The sequence below is a fragment of the Heterodontus francisci genome, chromosome 32, assembly GCF_036365525.1.
Source record: "Heterodontus francisci isolate sHetFra1 chromosome 32, sHetFra1.hap1, whole genome shotgun sequence".
Classification (NCBI taxonomy): Eukaryota; Metazoa; Chordata; class Chondrichthyes; order Heterodontiformes; family Heterodontidae; genus Heterodontus; species Heterodontus francisci.
Genome location: NC_090402.1, coordinates 6,614,107 through 6,629,349, shown reverse-complemented (window position 1 = coordinate 6,629,349; position 15,243 = coordinate 6,614,107). Strand labels below are relative to the sequence as shown.

Below are 15,243 nucleotides of genomic sequence, written 5' to 3'. Positions count from 1 at the left end.
AAAAGGAGTAACGTTCCCTCTAACGTTTTTTCTTGTTGTGCACGGCCGATTCATTTAAGTGCGGGGGACCTTCAAATTTTTGTGCAGTAACTTAAAGACTTGAGCTAGGCCTGCGCGGGAACTTCCGGGTGGCTGGATGGTGTGCAGTTTAGAGGGAAAATTGCAAGGGAGTTCCCAGTCTTGGCCAATATTTTTCCTTCAAGGGCATTAGCAATGGGCAGTAAATGCTGGCCTTGCCAGTAATGTCCACATTCCATAAATGAAGAAAAAAAAAAAATGGACCGGCTCAGTGCAACTGCCGCAGGATCCACAGCCATTTGCCCCAGATCTCCACTACCATTTATGTGGAAAGGAAAATGCTTCTTGATTTCACTCCCAAATGACCTCGCTCTAGTTTTATGATGCACTTGGAACAACTCAAACCTGCAATTATTGGTCAGTTTGCATATTATTTTATTCTCTGGGTGTGACCTGGCAAGGCCACATTCATTGCCCATCCCTAGTTTCCCCCGACAACTTCCTTGGGCCACTTCAGAGTATTAATGGACAACAGAAGTGTGGGATGGAGACAAAGATTGGGTAAGGAACGCAGGTTCCCTACCCTGAAGGACATTGGTGAACCATTATGTTTTTACAACATTGACAGTTTACAGGGTCATTGCTTTTCCTGGTGCCAGACCATGAATTAAAATGGAGACAGAATTATCTTCAAACTGCCTGGTTCATTCAGTGGGCGATTGCATCACCGGGTGCGATGCTCTACCACGAGAGGTTTGAGATACTGTTGTCCACTCTTACTTGATATTATTGAAACGGGATGCTTATGTCATGCAGACACTGTTGCATCTATAATGTGAAATACTGTGACCTAGAAAATTAACATTTGGAATATGAAGTTGGAAAGTACAGCAGGACTTGTTGATCTGACCACACAGATGTGGTAATCTCCAACTGTCAAGTGGAAATAGGAAGTAACATGAAGATTTATAAAGTGGCTCTCTGATAAACAGAAGTTGAAGATGAATGGCTGTGGTGAGGGGGCGGGGGGTGCACCGTGCTTTATAGGTAGATCAGGGCAATTACATCTCCTTGCATGAAACGTTCGAATCATTGGGTATAAATACAGGGGAGAAAGCAGCAGCATGCAACAAGAGAACCAAAAGGCACTGGGAGAGCCACAAAGACTGGGATGGCCAATAGGCTATTTGGGAGAAAGGGCCTCCCCAAGTCCACTGAAGGAAGCTCGAGTAGAAGGTTGTATGTAACATTTCAGAATAATGGTTACCTAACTACTTGATAGTTATGGAATAAGAGAATAGTCAAGGGAATCAGGTTATAGAATTTGAATAAAAGTTATAAACTGTAATGAGAATGGAAGATAATTGGAGAGAATTGACAGTTTGAGCAAAAGGGGAATTATAATCCATCTCCTTTTGCTCCCGAGTTACCTAAATAGTTTCAATATGTACAGACAAGTGACAGCTGGTCTGTCTCGGCATTATCACATGGAATTGCTGTGAAATGTTAATCATATCAGTGAAACTAACCCTGTTGTCTTTACCTAGTGTGGGTTTATATACAACTTCAGTCCCACACCAACATATTTGACTCTTAAATGCACTCTGAAATAGCCTAGCAAGTCATCCTGTTGCACGAAAGCACCATCAGCAGCTTAAATAGGCAGCCACCACCACCCTCTCAGGGCAACTAGAACAGGTAATACATGTTGACCATGAAATGCCCAATGAAATAGATTTTTAAAAAAAAAAATTGTTTAGGTTAGTGTGACGGGACATATCTGACAAGGTCTGGGTTGGGGAAGGCTCCATGGTTGATTCCTGGCTTGTGTTGAGTGAACTGCTTTCAACCAGAACAGTTTGGGGCCTTAATGTTTTTGGCATAGGAGACCAATCAATTTTAGTACCTTAATTATGCCTAGTTTTGTATGAGACACACTGTGCGGTCTCATGCTCAGCTCCATGACTGTGTTGAGTTAGTTAATCTCAGCCAGTATGGCACTAGGAGCACTAGAAATGGCATCAGTGCTCCCAATTTAGAGGGAGCAAAGGGTTCACAATCATGTATTCAGAGGCTGGGGGCTGACAACCATGTCTGGCTGTGAATCACCTACGCATTCACTCCAAGAACAGCTCCTTGGTGGGTTGAAAATCAGAGAATCCTGGGGGATTTGCAACCACCAAAGGCAGGTTGCTCAAACTCATTTCAACTCAAATCCTTACAGCCTGAGCCACATTAGGAATCCAGGTCATGGGGCAAAAGAGCAGCACATCAACTCAACGCATTACCCAAGATTAACCCCAAACCAACATAAAGAACAAAGGGTTCTCTCCTTACTCGTCCTCTACAGGCAGAGGTGTTCTCTCTGCTGCCGCTGGTTTCTCTGGAGGTCCTTCCCGCTCCAACTTGCTGTAGAGTTCCAGGATTTCACGCTGTAGAGTTTGCGTTATCCGTTTCTGGGCTTCATAGCGGCTTTCTGCTGCCTGCAACTCTCCACTGGAAGAAAATAGATTCGGTAACGTTCAGTTACAGCTGAGCACCCCACTGCCTCCTCAAACTGTAGCCCAACCATGGAGTTATTTCAGGTCCTCTAGGGACCAAGACTGAGAAAATAGGCAAGCTTGCCTGTTGGCTCAAAAGGACAGATGCTACACTAATTTTCCAAACCCCACACCCACCCATACCGAGCCCTGCCCACCATACCTAGCCATGTTTTTGACATTCTCCAGATACTTCTTTTGCTCAAGAAAAAGGTGCTCTTTCTTAGTCAGCTGGCTTTCGAGTTCCATTATGCGGCGCTGCGATGCCTCCATCCGTTGAACTTGCTGCTGGATGCGGTGCTTCATTTTCTCTCGCTCTCGGACTAAAGAAACCTGCAACATCTCCATCTCTGCTGCCTGAAGAAAACGATGAGGGCAGGGGGTGCATTTAAAAAGGGATCTTACACAGCCATTAGCAAAGCTCTTCCTAGATGACCGAGTTATGTTTATATTTACTGACAAATGAATCACAACACAAAATACAAATTAGCATCTGTTCAGGTAGGTACAAGAAGTCAGACCGTTTAACATCTCATCTGATGGATGGCCCCTTCCAAAAAAAAAAAAGTTGTCCATGTTTATAATGGAATCTGTCCATGTAAACTTGTCATTGTAAATACACCCTCATGCCAATGGAGGCAGTGCAGTACTAGCACTGGCGAGAGGGTGCAGTCACAGGGTGACAAGTTAACATATGCTTTTCCATTACAGGTGAATATAGTAACACAGAAGGGTATGTTGATGGGGGTCAGACAAAGGGAGGAGGATCATTGGAGCATAAACACTGGCATGGACCTGTTGGGCCAAATGTCCCCTTGAGCTGTAAACAAGCAAGGATATAATGTAATTACTTTAAAGGAGCTATATAAATGCAAGTTGTTAATTGGACAAAGGCATAATAGACTTAATTCAACTCCTATTTTAATGTACTAAAGTGTCCCAAGGTTCCTCACAGGAGCCACATAAGCAGATATTAAAACCAGTTCCTTTCACCTGTTGTAAGGATAGTCTTAAAAAAGGTGGTGACAGAGACAGAGAGGGATATAGACAGGGATTTCCAGAGCTCAAGGCCCAGGCAGCCTAAGGGACAGCCACCAATGACAGGGAGAAGGAAATCAGGGACATGCAAGAGGCCAGAATTGGAAGAGGCATGGAGAAGTTTGAACACTAGGATGAGAATTTGTAACCATACTTTACTTGGTCTAGATTCCCCACATGCAATGCTACAGGGGATCAAATTGTAAAATCGTTATAATGATCTTGAAATTTAGAAAGAACCCAAGTACTATTTGACTAATGTCCCCATTGATTTCTCAGTTTCAAACAGAACTCCTGTACTTTTGAGTGTTCAGTGCCCCAACACACACACACTGCTCTGCCAATAACCTTACCTTGGCGGAGCCGGTCTGCGAGTGTAGCATTTTCACCATGTGTAGTTCATTCACTTCGCTCAGGAGCAGCAGCTGCTTGTTCAGCCATTCCATCTGCTGCTGTACAGACTGGGTGCTGGTGAACTAGGAATAATGCAAGAGGATCAGCCCTTCCACTAGGAACAAAGGGAAGGATGACGAGAGATTGCAGGGTAGTCTTTTAGTTTCCCCTGGGTTCCCTGCAGCCAAAGAGCTAAGCAACATGCATCACCTATAGCACTGAACCAACAGGGTAGAGGGAACTTCTTTCTCTGTATCGAACCCATGCTGTAACTGCTCTGAGAGTGGTCGTTGAGAAACTTTCCATACCCCGGCAATGAGATCCACAATTTTGATGGTTATTGGAGTGGGCCAATTGTATAGAATGGCATAAAGTGCTGGGCGTGCAACAATTAGCACAAGTCTCATAGGGGGAGCGTGTTGGGAGAGGAATTCTCATCCATAACATTCTAAAGTTGTCGATGCCAACCACTATTTTATTCAAATCAGGTTTTTGATGCCGCATTCCTCACCTTCTCAGTCATCTGGTTTAGCAGATATGCTGTGTTACATGCTTTGTTATTGGCCTTCTGTAGTTCCAGCTTCAATTCCCTGATCATCTTCTGACAATCCTGTAGTTTATTCTAAAAGGAAAACGACAACCCTGAGCTTGCAGTAAATTAGAAAATAAAGCAAGGGTCCAAAAAAAAAAAAAGCCAGGTGCCCATCAAGCCTATCCCTTGAATAGACAATGTGCAATGCACCCAGTCAGACTCTGGCCCACCAATTAATTTCCAATATCCAGACATTACCAGCAAGATTACATCTTCCTTAAACAATTGCCCTTAGATATCTTTCCCATCGCTCACCTGTCCCCTCCAGAAGTAGAACAAGATTTTCATAAAGCATGACAATCTCAGTCTATACCTAATCACAAATATAGAATTATACAGCACAGAAGGAGGCCATTCAGCCCGTCGTTCTGGTGCCAGCTCTTTGGCCAGCAGAATTCAATTAGTCCTGCTCTTTCTCCGTACATCGAAATTTTTCCACCCAAGTCTACATCCAATTCCCTTCTGAAAGTTAATATTGAATCTGCTCCCCTCACCATTCTCAGACAGTTAAACACATCGCATAAGAAATTAAGATGTAAACATTCACTACACCAGCCTCTCTATATACATAGTTTATTAACTGAATAAACCCATTTACACGTTAACGAAAAGGTTAACGCACCATCCTGACTGGAACACATCACTGTTCCTTCATTGACACGGTATCAAAATCCTGTCACAACACTTTGGGGGCACCTTCACTACACGGACTGCAACAGTTCCCACCACCTTCGAGGGAAATCAGAGGTGGGCAATAAATGTCAGGTTTGCCTGTGACGCCCATACCCAAAGCAATAAAATATCTTATAGGAAAGAGTACAGTAAAATCTCACTAGAGTACATCTGCTCAGTAAATACAAGAATCAGTGAAATTCTGTTAGTAAACACTCAGACCAATTAGGTGGCTGGCAGACAGAGTAATCGAGGTGAACGGTGTGTTAGTACTTAAGTTAGAGTTCACCGCACATGTAATAAAATGGACACTTATGATACACCTTTAACCTTCTCTCCCTTCCACTCCAACCCCCTCCAAATTAGCCCAATGGTTAAGATGGTTTCTAACAGTCAGCCATGCTTTACCTGCAGCTCCTGGCAGCTGGCACGATAGTCACCTCGCTCCTTCTGTAGCTCCGCGATCTGGTTGTTGAGATGCTGGACGATGGATTCCTTCTCTTCTCGCAGTAGCCGACACTGGTTCTGTTCGATGAATAAACTGCGCTTGAGAGATCCGATGTCCAATTCCTGGAGCTTCAGTTGGTCCTTCTGCATGTAGGGTTGGCCACAAGAGAGACAGGGACTCAGTTGCCCATGGCCATGAAACACAAACCTCATCATTCACAAATCAAGGAAAACGGAGTGACTTCATCCACTCAAATCTCCTCACCCATTCTCCCATATCAAATGAAGCCCCCCAAAAATCTCAACTTGCTATTGCCACCACCTCCCCCCACCCCCACCCACATGAAGTTGACTTTCTGCAGTACATGTCCACGATGCCAGAGACTCTCCTTGCCTAAGTGGATACTTGCGCTATGAGGAAAATCAGCAGCCTGACTCCTTCAGGGCTCTGGGGCAAGTGAGGGACAACATTACGTCAGTTTTTTTCAACAGAAGTTACTGAACAAAAAGTCAGGAGTGAGACCCATGGCTGATTTCCTTCCCCACCGACACCTGAGCCCTGGCAAATCTGTGCACAGCAAGATCCCACAAAACACAAAATTAGCGACTGATAGTAGTGTTGATCAATGGGGTAGTGTTGACCAGGACACCAGGGAGGACATGACTATGACGATGACATCTTGCATTCTTTGAATAAAGATGGAGAGAAAACCCTTCCAATGAAGTGCTGAACTCCAGGGAAGGGGGAAAGCAAAGAGTGAAGGGGTTTTAAAAAAGTCACGAGGGCTTTCTTGCAAACATCTAGCACACCTAGTCACACAAAGTGAAGCTACTGGAACCTACAGGGAGAGCCATTTCATGAGTATCCAAGGTAATGTCTTAAAATTTCATTTTTAAAGCCTCACCATAGCTAAATTTTGTTCCTCCAGTGCAGTTGCCTTGAGAATTTTGCGTAGTAGACGCCTGTTCCGAAGAGCATGCTGCTCACGCTTGTAGCGTTCATATAGCAGCTGGTTGTGCAGTAAAATTAGTTGATTCCGAAGCCTTTCTAGCTCATCCATGGGGACAGAACCTGAAATTAGTAGAACCGGGTTAAATCAAAACTGAAAGCTAGAACCAGCTTCAAGAGATTACCAGGTTCGTGCTGTAATAGCAGCGACTTGTTCTGACTTCATACAGAGATGAAATTCAAAGACCCAGGCATTCCCTGTACACCAGACACAAACAAGTTGTATTCATATAGCACCTGAAACTCCCCAAGGTGCATCAGTGTTAGATAAAATGTGACACCAAGCCACAAAAGGAAGATATTAGGTCAGGTGCCCAAAAGCTTGGTCAAAGAGGGAGGTTTTAAGGAATGTTTTAAAATAAGGGGAGAGGGGTGGAGAGGTTGAGGGAAGAGATCCTAGGGCCCAGGCAGAAGGAAATGGCCAATGGTGGGACGAAGAGGATTAGGGATGCACAAGAGGCCAAAATTGGAAGCATGCGTTGTTGGAGGTCAAGGATTGGGAGAGGCAAGGCCATGGAGGAATTTGAACACAAGGATGAGAATTAAAAGCAGAGCTGTTGAGATCAATGTTGGTCACAGCAGGTGATGGGTGAGTGGGAATGTTAGCAAGTTAGGATACAGACACCAGAGTTTTGGATGAGTTCAAGTTTACAAAGGGTGGAGATAACAGGCCAGCCAGGAGAGCATTTAGTAGAGTCTGGAGGTTAAAAAAAGCAGGAGTGTTTCAGCATTAATAGGCTGAAGAACTGGGGCTATTTCCTGCTCCTGAACCACAAATTTGTAGTCAGATTTTAGCATTTTACAATATTTTTTAAATTGGAAATAGTGGTTCACTTAAAATTACTTTACGCCAGTAACTTCTAGTTGAAGTTCAACTCCAAGCAGTGACTAAGAGGGTCGCTCCCACAAGACAGCATGAGGGCTAGGACTGGTATGAGACAAACTGGCCCATCAAACTCAGTGGCACAGGAAGCAGATTTTCTTGCTGGCCAATTGCCTACAGTGATTTGACTGCAATCACAAGCCCAATGCATGGGGAAAATCAGGCTGTATGTCATGATTCTGACACAGGCTTCAGAGGGCAGCTCTTGAGCAAGACATAAGTTGCAGTCTGACAAATAGTAATACTGCCCCAGAATGACCCAACCTCCTTTGCTCTGCAGAAGCCATCTCAAAATAGATCAGAACCCAAAAACTTGAGCAAATGACATTGGTCCAACCCACCTTATCCTTCAATTTGTTCTCACTTCCCAGAAACACATCTAGCTGCTTCGCTAAGCTTGTCCACCTCTACAGCCTTTCCTGAATACTTATTCTAAGCCCCAACAACCATTTGTACAGGGCCCCAAGTGAGTGATGAATGTTTTAGGACACCAAAGTGGGGACAAGAGAAGTTGGGGAGAGGAAAATGAGAACCAAAAGGAAGGGTTTTTTTAAAAGCACTTTTGAAACAAGAGAAGTGATGGGGAGAAAGGCTGAAAGAAAGTTATGTTGAAAAGAGAATTCTAATTGACAACCCATTTCTGCATTTTTAAGATAGTGTGATCTGGTATTTAATATCTTTGCATTGATCATTTGTACAACATACCTCCAAAGTGAGTCCAATCTGCAGATTTGCTGGGCAAAGGTAATCTAAAATTAGCATATGAAAACAAACAGTGAGAAACTGATACACGTCAAGAACAGATAACCATTGTGCCAATTAGAAGTGTATTTATGCAAACTCACCATTAGTATGACAGTTAGTGAAATGCAATTGATCACATTCGAAAAAAAATCCACCCAAACGGCAACATCTGGGGTACAAGCCAACTAAAACAAGGTTGCAGCTTTGGTTAATATACTGCCCTCCTTTCCACTTCCCCTACCCCAGGTTCCCTTCCTGCAGCTCATGCTAAGAAGTGTGCAGGTGGACATCAGTGTGAAAATAGGACTGGGTTCAACCCAGAACCACCTCTATGGCCAAATAAACCGGTCAACATTTGGCATCAAGGGTCACATATGAAGAATGGCCACTTGGTTGAAATATTAAGGGGGCCCCACAGCAGTAGGAGCAAATCTCAGCCAGGGTCAGTATTTCAGGGAGTGGGGAATGAGAGGAGAGCAGGAAAAAGGCCAGGACAAATATGTTGAGTCACTTCCACTGATTTACTGGACACAGTGGAAGAATAGCAGCTTGGCTAAGTCTCACCTTGGACTCAGATGGTTGTGGTTAAAGCTGCCCCTCTGGGATTGGGGCACATACTCTAGGCTGACACTTCAGTGCAGTACTGAGGGAAGGCTGCAGCGTCAGAGGCGCCAGCTTACTACTAAAGAGGCGCCCGAAATGCCAGAGCAGAACATTCACCAATATCCTCAACCACCACAGCAAAAAGAAACCGATTGAGCAATCTTATTTGCTGTATGTGGGTTCTTGCTGTGCACTAATTAGCTACCAAGTTTGCCCATAGCAAAGACTAGATTTCAAAAGTAATTCACTCGATGGAGCACATTAAGATGCTCCACATCAATTCAAGTTGGTTCTGTTTTTCACAGACTGAGAAGCAATGACTTATACACTAGACAGGTGAATAGTCGAGATACATTTCAAAAATTAAATCTCTCAATCTCCACATCCAGTGCAGTAAGATTTCAGATTTTGTTCAAAGTCTGTGATGTACATCAGGGACGTCAGTGCTGGAAACAGCACAGGGTGCTCAAAGTGGAAGAAAGGTATTCCTTCAAGCCAGGTGTAGCACAGCGGAGAGGCAGAGTAAAATTCTCCCCTCTGTCTGAAGATTATGCATCAACAAACCACCCCCCCCCCCCCAGAAGAGAGGCTTCCTACTGCAGAGTGGCATTTCCATTGACTCAATTATGGAAAACCAATACTGCAAACACTGGTCGTACGATTAGGCAAGGGAAGTGCTTAAACGGTTGGGAGTAAATGCAAGTGTTAAGCTCTCCGCTTAATGATTCTTCCCTCCCACCTAATCAAATTAAGATTAATTCAATGGCATCAAGTACAATCTTAAAAGTGGAATCTGAGAATGGATCATGGGACATATATATACATTTATATATATAAAAAAAACAAAGACTGTACAGCTCCAGCTTCCATTTTGAGCACTGATCATTGGCTCTTGTGCTTGGAAACTAGACAGGTCTCAACACAGGATCAATAAAAGTTCAACAATCACACAGGAAGTAGTGATTGGGTTAGATGAAGAGGGGTGGCTCGTGTGGAGAGTAACCGCTGGCATAGACCAGTTGGGTTCTACGAAGTACATTCTATGTAATCACCAAGACAGGATCACATTGGTTTACCAGTTGAAACACATTCTTTATTGTGTAATGTATAAGACTTAATAGAAAGGGTTGATCAGCCCAAACACTAATATAGTGTCAATCAAAACACATTCAGAAACAGATCAGGATGACAGAACATTACAACAGACCAGCCCGTGGCTCATCTGTACGGAGACAACTGATACTTCAGTTTCCCCCCCCCCAGGTTGTTTCAATGCTGCAGTTGTTCGTGGATCAAGAGTTGCAGAACAAGCAAATTTCCCTCATGTGCAAACTGGACACTCCCAACTGGCACTAGCACTTTGGGTTGGGGTGGCGGGGGGGAGAAATGAAACTTTATATAAAGTTAAGTTTCTTGTTTCCATCCTGCAGTCTGTACCAAGAAAGGTACAGGTGGACCTCTGAAAATAGAACCCAGTGTGGCCTGGAATGGTCTCTATGACCCCAATCTGAGGCTGCCCAAGGTTGTTCGATTCCTATAATTAGTCTGATATGTGATTTTATTTTTTAAGCGTACATCAAAAAAACACATTGTAGCTTCATTTTCCTTTGGGTTGGTACCTCAACAACCTTTTGTAGCAAAGACGGGTTTTGGGGGGGAGAATCCCAGGGCAAGGTCAGTATTTGGATGGGATTCCCACACAGCAAACTTTGAGAACCACTGCCCTTGCAAAAGAAAAACAGATTCACCAACATTAAAGTCTATTGCACTGAGGCAGGGGAGTGCGGCAAGAGCACTTTAACACGCCAGAGTGCTTGAGGGGAGAAAAAGAAAATCAGTTGCCTGCTCTCACTACTGAGCACTATTAAGTGACCAGTGTCAGAATGTTTGATGTGATTTACATCCCCAGCCAGTCAAGTAGCCCTGCCAGCAGCAGCACAGAGATTCCTGCAGCATTGCCAACTCTGGGTGGACATATTCCTGGAGATTTCATCATACAACCTGCAACCGTCTCACAAACAACTTTTATCCTCCCTCCCCCACTATTTCTACAACCAAGAAACAAGCGACTGTTCAAAGATTATGAAATTAACTTTTTTTTTAATAAATGCCTCCTCCTAGGCTGTAGAATTCCATACAAGGAGAGAAATTAGAGAATCATTAAGGGCATTGCGGCTCCCCATTAATCAAATAAATTAACCACAGCAATCACCGTGACAGTTAGAAACATTTAATGGATTCAGTTAATTATTGGCGTTTAATTGGCTATCTAATCGAATGACAGTAAATTCCACACTTACCGGACCACTTTTCTTTGACTTTGGGGCTCGGGTTGCACTGGGCAAAGTCTAAAACAAACATGACGGACGCACTTCCATCAGTTACCTTTTCCATCCTAATTGCTTAACGAGAAACATCTTTTGGCGGCAAATCGAACCAGCCATCCCACAGCAAAAACAGTGCCCTTCCAGCAAGATTACAATCATTACAGCACAGGAGGCGGCCGTTCGGCCCATCACGTCTGCACTGGCTCTCTGAAAGTGAAATTCCCTCAGTTCCGTCGCCCTGCCTTCTCCCCGTAGCCCTGCGCATTCTTCCTTTTCATATAACTAATTCCCTTTTGAATGTTTCAATTGAACCTGCCTCTACCACACTCAGGCAGCGCATTCCAGACCTTAACCACTCACTGCATGAAAAAGTTTTCCTGTCACTTCTGCTTCTCTTACCAAATACTTTAAATCTGTGCCCTCTCGCTCCTTTCATGAGTGGGAACAGTTTCTCTCTATCTACCCTTTCCAGACCCCTCATGATTTTGAATACCTCCATCAGTTCAGTCTTCTCCAATCTAAACTTCATTACTGAAATTCCTCAGACAGCTGTAGGTTGGAGTGTGCAGGCAGTCCAACACTCCAAACCCATCAACACTAGTTGGGAAAGATGGCATTAAGTAGGGGCCACAGTACATGACAGAAATCTGTGCATTTCTTAGAACACAAATTTGAAGAGGTGCAACACAAACAAACCTGCTATACAACGCATCAAAAAAAAAAAAAACTACTTTTAACTCTCAAACAATGTCAACTGGAATTTGATCAGGTGGAGAGGAAGAAAAAGCTCTGAAAAAGGACAATTGAAAAATACTTTTGGTTTCATTTGCAATGCAGGAAATATTTGTACATTGTTGCATTCAAGATCAAAATGTTCTGAAAAGACTTGTGTTTATTGAGCTCTCAGGACATCATGAGGCATTGAGTGATAAATTTTGGCCATAACACGGGGGAGAACTCCCCTGCTCTTCTTTGAAATAGTACCGTGGGATCTTTCACATCCAGCCGAGGGGCAAACAGGGCCTTGGTTGAAATGTCTCATTGGAAAGTCAGCACCTGTGACAGTGCAGCACTCCCACCACTCCCTTCCATCTTACCTGCTAAGTTCCTTCACATGTGCATCTCCTCCATGCTGAATCAGCTTGTCCAGCACTTCAAGGGGCGAAATCGATGACCATGACTGGGATGATGGATCTTCAGACTGCTTGCCCGCTAACGTTTGCAGCTCAGAGGTCTTCTGTTTGATGAAGAGACTCGCTGTCTTGGGCAAGGCCAATTCAAAAAGGTGTTCGTATGGGAGGGGATGACCGCTGCCAAGTGGAGGGTGCCTCAGTGCCTGGACCTTTAACAGGGGGCTGGGTGTAAAAACTTCCAATGATGTTGACCCTGCTTTGACAGTCTCTTGTTTAATTCCAGAACAGTTCTGACTTGGCTTCTCAATGGGCATGAACCCCTGTTTGATGGGGCACTGCTCTTGCCTGTGCGGGTCTGGTGCTTTACAAGTTGTAGATAGGGCTTGCCGGGGCTCAGTACACAGACCCTGCTCGGGGACGGAAGAGTACAATTCCTGCTCACGTTTCATCTGCGGGCCAGTGAGGGTTTCAGTCCTGTGTTGAAATGGGGAGTCGAAACCTCCCCGAGTGACCAGGGACTGTAGATCCATCGGTGTAATTTCAGAAAGTTCATCAGCAATAGCAGCTGTCAAGGTAAAAAAATACATCCTTTATATACAGTAAAATTCCCAGCACTGGTCCAATTATACCATCCCTCCATACACAGATGAGCAGTTCTGCTCTAGGTCCCCACACCCATTGACAGTCAGGTGATACAAAACAACTTCCATCTATATTGCTGGTCAGGCAGCATCTGTGGCAAGAAAAGAGTTAAGGTTTCAAGTCTAACTTTTCATCAGAACGGTCACAAATTAGAAATCTGATAGGTTTTGAGCAAGTGAAAGTGGGGAGGGTGAGGAAAGAACAAAAGGGAAAGGTCTGTGATAGGGTGGAGGGTAGGAGAGATTAAATAAAAGGTATCATGATACAAAGCCAAAGGGAGTGGTAATAGGACAAGATATGTCTGGATGAGGTGTAAATAGCAAGATAGCATCTGATCATAAAGTAGGATTAAGAAAGAAATGGCGGGGGGGGGGGGGGGGGGGGGGGCAGAAAATGAACCAGCTAAAAGAAAATACAAGAAAAAATGGGGTCAGAGGTTATGATCTAAAGTTATTGAACTCAATGTTGGGTCTGGAAGGCTGTAAAAATGCCCAGTTGAATGATGAGGAAAGGCAACTAAATCCTTGGTCAGAGGTAGGTTTTTAAAGGGGAGTCTTGGAGGTAGAGTTGAAGAGATTTAGGAGGAGAATTCCACAGCTTAGGACCTAGGCAGCTGAAGGCATGGCTGCCAGTGGTGGGATGAAGGATGTGTGAAAATGAAATTACGAATAGAAGAAAATATGGGAGTTTCTTGAACTCCATACCTCCAGAGAGGGAGGGATTGATTACCAGAGCCTATGTCCCTGCTCAGACGCCCCATAGAGGGCATGACCTTAAATGAAAGGAAACACTTTTATTTTACTACATATTGTAAATGAGCCCAGATGAACTGCACCACTGAAATTTTAGTTACAAATTAATTTTTTTTTTTGAAGTTTGCAAATGATCCCTCATGATGGCTCACCAACAGAAATCAAAATCTTGAACAGATGCATTTTCTTTTTGCCAAATAAAGAATAACTTGTCACTTTGCTGACATGTGTTAACTTAGAAAGAGGAAGGTTTCTGTTCTTGTACTTGCCCATTAGCTGGAATTAGAAACAGATGTGAATACCAGGATTGCCTGGGGATTTCAAAATATTACAGCACAGAAACAGACCATTTGACCCATTAAGTCTATGCCAGAGTTTTTCTCTACGAGCCACCTCGCGCATTCCCACTCTACTAGCCATACAAAATTCCTTTTTTTTTTAAGCAACTAATTCCCTTGACTCTGCTTTAACAATGGTTTAGGGCACAGAATTCCACATTCAAACCACCTTGTGCTTAAATGTTAGACTTGTCAAATGTTACTTGCATTTATACAAGCAAGAGGGAAAGGAAGAACGAACTTGCATTTATATAACGCCTTTCATGACCTTGGTACATCCCAAAACGCTTTCCAGCCATTGGATTACTTTTGAAGTGTGGTCACTTGCTGCACTGTAGAGAAACAAGATAGCTCAGAGCAAAAAAAAAATGAATGGCCAAATCTTTTGGTTTTAGTTGAGGGAGGACTGTTGGCCAAGACTCCTGCAGAGCTCCCAGAGGCTGTTTTCCACGTATTGCTATGGGATCTTTTGTACCCGACTGAGCCAAACATTCCAAAAAGATGACACTTCTAACAATGCAGCCTGCATTATGTGCTGGAATCATGGAGCGGGGCCTGAATCCATGATCTTTGCACTCAGTAGCTCAGTGCAGCTAACTGAGCTAAACCATAAACCTACTTAGTATGCCACCCTGCTCGTCTTTTTAAAAAAGGTCCTTGCTACTGTTTCTAAATATCAAATACAACATCCTACAGATTTTATTCCTCCCTGTATCCTCACCATGTTTGAATCAAGACTCAATCAACTACGCTTTCCCAGGATCTTAAGTGTAAAACTTCTCAACTCCCTAACTCCTAAACTTTACAGGGCATTAAAACCTAAACTTACTACATCTCGGATTTAGAATTGGTTCCTTTCACGATTTTGTCGGCATTCTGCACCCTGGATATTGCCATTAGGTCTCAAAACTTTAAGAAAATTGAGATAAGAATGAGACTCTGAAGTCTATGGATAGAACAGATGCAGAACTAATGCGCGCCTGGTAAAGGATCCATCACTATTAACCATTTAGAGTCTTGACAATTTGACAAGATATTTGCCTACTATTACAGAATGTAAAACCTAAGGGGTTAACATCTCAAAAGGAAAATGCAACATTCTGCACAGAAAT

At 43.6% G+C, this 15,243-nt stretch overlaps 1 protein-coding gene across 4 annotated transcripts in view; it reads right to left on the bottom strand.

Moving 5' to 3' along the window:
• tsc1b (TSC complex subunit 1b) overlaps positions 1–15,243 on the bottom strand; it is a 48,481-nt gene that overhangs the window by 2,541 nt on the left and 30,697 nt on the right. For 2 of the 4 annotated variants that reach the window (XM_068012090.1, XM_068012091.1), the window contains exons 14-22: positions 12,364–12,964; positions 11,240–11,287; positions 8,298–8,341; positions 6,606–6,772; positions 5,662–5,844; positions 4,501–4,611; positions 3,950–4,072; positions 2,722–2,915; positions 2,356–2,514 (exon numbers count right to left, since the gene is read on the bottom strand). In XM_068012090.1, coding sequence (XP_067868191.1) covers positions 2,356–2,514; positions 2,722–2,915; positions 3,950–4,072; positions 4,501–4,611; positions 5,662–5,844; positions 6,606–6,772; positions 8,298–8,341; positions 11,240–11,287; positions 12,364–12,964 — 1,630 coding nt within the window. The remainder of the gene's footprint in view (positions 1–2,355; positions 2,515–2,721; positions 2,916–3,949; positions 4,073–4,500; positions 4,612–5,661; positions 5,845–6,605; positions 6,773–8,297; positions 8,342–11,239; positions 11,288–12,363; positions 12,965–15,243) is intronic. The other 2 variants (XM_068012093.1, XM_068012092.1) reach the window with 2 other exon arrangements.